The 5,917-nt window shown below is 33.1% G+C and overlaps 1 protein-coding gene across 1 annotated transcript; it reads left to right on the forward strand.

Moving 5' to 3' along the window:
• The first annotated feature begins 3,161 nt into the window (after positions 1–3,161).
• On the forward strand, positions 3,162–4,962 carry LOC147395894 (RNI-like superfamily protein). Its single transcript, XM_086452192.1, has one exon. It carries the CDS (start codon positions 3,476–3,478, stop codon positions 4,712–4,714), a length of 1,239 nt encoding a protein of 412 aa, XP_086308318.1. The 5' UTR covers positions 3,162–3,475; the 3' UTR covers positions 4,715–4,962.
• Positions 4,963–5,917: the final 955 nt, after the last annotated feature.

Consider the following 5,917-nt stretch of genomic DNA (forward strand, 5'->3'; position numbering starts at 1 on the left):
AAGTATGTTCGTTTTGCTTGATTTGATTTCAAGTTCATGATTTGTCATTATAGAGTAAACTCAATTCGTAAGGGTAGAGAGAGATGAGGGCGTTTGAAGGTTGAATTGGAGAGTAGTTTTTTTTTTTTTTCGTTTTTAAATGACAATTAGGGATAGTTCTTTTGGTTGAAGTCATATATACAAGTCATTATGTCAAGTTTTTAGTTGATCTTTCCTTGTATTTTAATATAAAAAAATGAAAAATATGTGGGTTTTACCAACGTCAAGCTCACCACTTTGTACTATCAAAATAAACATTATTATTGTTGAGTTTGGTATTTTTTTTTAAATTGTCAAATTCAACAATAATAAAAAGTGGTGAGCTCGATAATAAATAAAAAGTAGCGAACTCAATGCTAAATAAAAAGAGCTCAACAATAAGTGGTGAGTTATAAAATTTTTGGAATCTCAATTTCGTTCTTCATTTTTGTTATAAATCGTTGAAATAAATAAAAAATACATCTAAATATTCAAAATTAAAATTATGTCATTTTCATTCGTCATTCATTCATGTTAAAAAAAAAATCTTCAAAAATGATTACAATCGTCGTTGAAAAATCTAAATATGTGAAGAAAATAACATTACAACCCGAGATAAGGTTAAGGGACCATTAAAAAATAAAAAGTTTGCTAAATGGACTACTAAGTTATCGCACAAACTTAAGAACTATTTAGAAAGAACTCCCTCGATTAGGGTCCTTACATAATTTGCCTGATAATAAATTAGCACTCTTGCTATAAACTATGACTTGGAAATGATTCACGACCATTAAGAAATAAAAAGTTTTCCAAATGGGTTATCAATTTATCGTCCAAAACATAGGGGTTATTTAGAAAAAAAAAATTCCCTTTGTTAGGGTCCTTTAAATAATTTTCCGATAACAACTTAGCACTCTTGTTATAAACTATGACTTGGAAATGATTGAGCTCATCATAACTCCATTTTGCTTAAGTTTGAAGTGAGAAATCTGAAAAGTGGGGAACAATGCAATTATATTGAAGAAAATGCATAATTTACTTAAAGTTTGAAGAGAGAAATCTGAAAAGTAGGGAACAATGCAATTATATGAAAGAAAATGCATAATTTGCTTAAGTTTGAAGAGAGAAGTGGGGACAATGCAATTATATTGAAGAAAATGCATGATAAGGTCGTGTTTCCAATGGTGACGACTGGACTCCTCGTAAAAGTCACATAAATATATACGGATGATAAAGACAGCCACTTAGTCCAAATCTTAATAACGGAACCTCAATGTAGTTCTTGGACCCCACTAATGCAAATTTGGATGAAATTAATAATAAAAATGTGATTGAATATTTTTTTTAAAAATTAAGAATATTTTTTTAACTCTCAATTATTTTTTGTTGTCTTTTTCTTGTTGTCCCAGTACCGTTGTTCTTGGGCCCTTATTGCTAAGCAACCTCACTGATTAAATCTCTGACCTTTGCTAAGTTGTTTAGCTCTTATTATTATTATTATTATTTTATTATAAAATTTTATTCTATTTATTTATTTGTGTTTAATTTTTAATTAATTTTAAACTTTATGTATTATATTTTCCTTTTTGAATATCTAGAGGAGAGACACATACCAATGATCATTGATTTTGATCTTTTAACTCTCTAAATGGGTGAGCTATTATTACAATAGTCTAAATCAATGTCATTATAATAAAAATTGTTAGTAAATGTGGGGGTATAAAAGTTTCATTTAATAGTGATCGAACACATTTCACCAAATAATTGGGATAGTAAATGAACCATTGCTAATGTCAAACAAAATAGAAATAGGTTCGATGTTGAAAAGAATGGAAAGTAGGTGGAATAATGCAACAAACGGATTGACTTTGAGGATCTCAAAAAATTTCTAATCCTAGATACACAATCGACACGGTCCATTGTAAATACCAATCGTACGAACTATTACAACAATGATAATTATATATGCAAAAAACTTACGCTACCTCAAGATTCTCACTGGATGAATAATTTTTATTTTATTGTATTTTTAGGTGTGTCTGCAATAACACCACTCCGACGTCCAAGTCAGGATTTTAGTACAAAAGTAATTTTGAATTTTTATCGAGAAGACTGTATAGCTTTTTGTGCCTTGTGTACATATATTTATAGAGACTTTCTCCCTTAGATCCTCCTTGATTTGCTCATTGATTTTCATAAAATGATTCCCCCCTCCTAGGGACTTCCCTTGATTTCCGCAAATGTGATTAAATTCTCGATTTTTAGGGATTCGATGTTTTTGAACTTTTGTTCTAGACCCTTGGAACCTCGGTTGAATATACCAACTGACCTCTCTTCTTCTGATCTCCTTTACTATATCGAATATTCGACAGAATCATAATAGCCACGTGTCATTTTTCAAATATTGTCTTCCACATTAATGACGCATGATAATGTGCGAGTATTACAACGGTTAAAAAAACATAAATATAGAATCATACTTAACTCATGATCAAGAATAACAATTCACATCGATCTAATCAATTTTTTTTATAAACAGAACATATTAATGAATGTGTAATCGTTGCAGATGAAATTTATAATTAATTACAAATACGAAGAGTAAAGGTACGTGATCTAAGTCCAGAAACTCTAATCAAATTTATTTACGAGCATCGAATCAACATAAAGAATCCCAAAAGAAATAAAGTTTATATAAAAAAAAAATTTGTTTTGTAAACCTTACATAAGATATATCCCTCAATGAAAGAGACCGTTGCTATCCTCAAATGCCACATCTTCAAGCGACAGCAGGTCAAACAATATTCTTAAAAAATTTAAACAAGAAATTATGAGAAAAAATAAAAGATAATCGAATCTCCATAACAAAACAACAAGAAAACAAGATTCCTTGACCGACAGCTGGCAACAAGTTCCCGGTAAGACTGGTTGACAGTAACAGAGAAACTGTCTTTCACTTTTTTTCGCGGCAGCTCACATGGCCATTATCTGACGTGGCAAGACGTACCGTTCTAGGCACCGTTCGCTCACATGTTCCTTGCGCCAATGAATCTGATGAGCTGGCATCCGAACCTCAGAGTCATCTAGGCTCGGACAACCGTTTGATCTTCCGAACCTAATTCCAAGAAATAATAATAATTAAAAAAAATAAAACCGTGGTTACAGTCATTTCGTCTTCTCGCAGAAGCCAAAATAATGAAAAAGCGAACTCCACGATAGAGAGAGAAGAAGAAGAAGAAAGCGAAACTTCTCTACCAAGCCATCTCTCTCTCTCTCTCTCTCTCTCTCTCGAGTGGTTCTCCATTAAAGCTTTCACGCTACCTCGCACGAGAAATCTGTATGTATTTCTCACGGAAAAGTTGCAGAAAAGATCATCTCTCACTCCTTTAAAACCCTAACAAACCCATCTCCCAAACCCAAAAACCTTCAACGATTTCTCTCTTCTTCCCTTCAAGAGATGGAGAAATCTCTAATCTCTGTTATTTTGTACCTATTAGTGTTAGCTTACAGTAATTTAAACTTACACACATTGGCGATCTTAGATCCTGTAGATTTCTTAGCTCTGCAATCGATCCGAAAAGCCCTAATCGACATGCCAGGTTCGAATTTCTTCTCCTCTTGGGACTTCACATCTGATCCTTGCAACTTCGCTGGAGTTTACTGCGATTCGGACAAAGTTATCACTTTGAATCTCGGTGATCCAAGAGCAGGTTCTCCAGGTCTATCAGGTCATCTCGATCCTGCAATCGGTAAGCTTTCCTCTCTCGCAGAAATCTCTCTTGTTCCTGGTCGAGTCATAGGTGTTCTTCCTCAAACTCTATCTCAGTTGAAGAATCTCAAATTCCTCGCCATTAGCAAGAACTTCATATCTGGAGAGATTCCAGCTTCTCTAGCAGAGATTCAAGGACTTCGAACTCTCGATCTCAGCTACAACCAACTTACAGGTTCGATTCCTCGATCAATCGGGAGTCTTCCTTCGTTATCGAATCTAATTCTCTGTCACAATCGTCTCTCTGGTTCAATCCCTCCATTTTTCTCACAAACCCTAACTCGTTTCGATCTCAAACACAACGATCTCTCTGGCATTCTTTCCCTCTCTTCTCTTCCTTCTTCGATCCAATACCTTTCTCTATCTTTCAACCGGTTGACTGGACCGGTAGACCGTCTCTTAAGCCGGCTGAACCGCTTGAACTATCTCGACCTAAGCATAAACCAACTCACGGGCAGCATTCCGGGCAACTTATTTACTTTCCCCATCACAAACCTTCAGTTACAAAGAAACATGTTTTCCGGTCCGGTTCAACCGAGTGTTCAAGTTACAATCCCAACCGTTGATCTTAGCTTCAACAGGTTTTATGGCCAGCTGTCACCAATGTTCTCGTCCGTACAGAATCTTTATCTCAATAACAACAAGTTTACCGGGCAGGTTCCGGGCAGTTTTGTAGATAGCTTGTTGGATGCGAGTATACAAATACTTTATTTACAGCATAATTATCTGACTGGGATACAAATCAATCCAACGGCTGACATTCCTTTGAGAAGTTCTTTGTGTTTGCAGTATAATTGTATGGTCCCACCAATACAAACTACTTGCCCACTTAAGGCAGGGAAGCAGAAGACAAGACCTATGTCACAGTGTGTCCAATGGAAGGGCAAAAAGGAAATAGTTAAAGATAGCAAGGACAAAATGGGATAAAAAAAATTGGATTATATTTTATTTTACAGGGCTTGTTTTTTTAATTCTTTGAATTAATTTTTGTGATAGATGTTGTTAAATTATAATGTGTGAAGGCGAAAATATATATGAATAAAGTGATCGTGGCCTATGGAGATGTAGATAATAGGTACTATTTAGGAGTGGTTCTTATATTTTTATTTTTAGTTTGTATGTGTGGTCTTTGTTATCTCATATATAAAATTTTGATTAATTTTAGAGATCAGCAATTTATTGTGTAATTATGATTTTTCTTCCCTTTCGAATCTCTTTCTAATTTATTTTTTCAATCGTGATGAATTGACTCTCTTTTTTTGTACGTTCTCTCTGAATCATAAATTTTTGTCCTTGTGTATCTCAAAGTAAAGGATCTACAATTTTGTGAAAGGAGTATACAAAAAAGAACGTCAGATTATCACGATTCATTTTTTTTTTACATGAAGTTGTGTCAATAATTCTTGAAATAAATTGAGTGATTTTGTTATATGGATCGATAAGTTTATTTTTAATAAGATTATTGTTGATGAAAATTAAATTTGGGTCTATGATATGATCATCCAAAACTTTACCAAGCTATCTGGTACAATTGGATTCATCATAGTTATCTATCGTAAATTATTAATGTGAAATGGAGTTCATCGTGAGAATTGACAAGAAACGATTTTCTCAAAAAATTATTCTTTCAAGAGTCATTTTTCAACAAAATGAAATTTCTTTATTGATCACAAAAAATATGCTCTGACTCAAATCTTCGACCCTTCCCCTCAAGAAAGTGATTAGTTTGTTGTCCTTGCGAAAAATCTTATTATTAATTTTCTCAATGATGCAAACCTTCAAAAAGCAATAAACAACTCTCTTTTTGAAATTTTTCTTAGGAGAGGAATCAAACCACAACAAACCAAACGTACTTTTGAAGAAAATATATAAAAATTATTTTCAATGCGTCGAGATTGTTCACCTGAAACCAACATTCCAAACTTTAATGTTCATAAGTTGACTTTATTCTCTCATCTCAAGAAAACAAGTACTAGTCATTTATGATTTTGAAACATCGATTTCCCCTCACATTTAAGCTGGGTATGGTTGCCAAGTCGTATTTTAAAAATATTTATCAAAAAAAAATATTTATATATGTTTGGTATTTATATATTTTACCCCAAAAAAATAAAAAAAAAACCAAATTTA

The sequence above is a fragment of the Akebia trifoliata genome, chromosome 8, assembly GCF_017979445.1.
Source record: "Akebia trifoliata isolate Shusen 1 chromosome 8, ASM1797944v1, whole genome shotgun sequence".
In the NCBI taxonomy this organism is placed as follows: Eukaryota; Viridiplantae; Streptophyta; class Magnoliopsida; order Ranunculales; family Lardizabalaceae; genus Akebia; species Akebia trifoliata.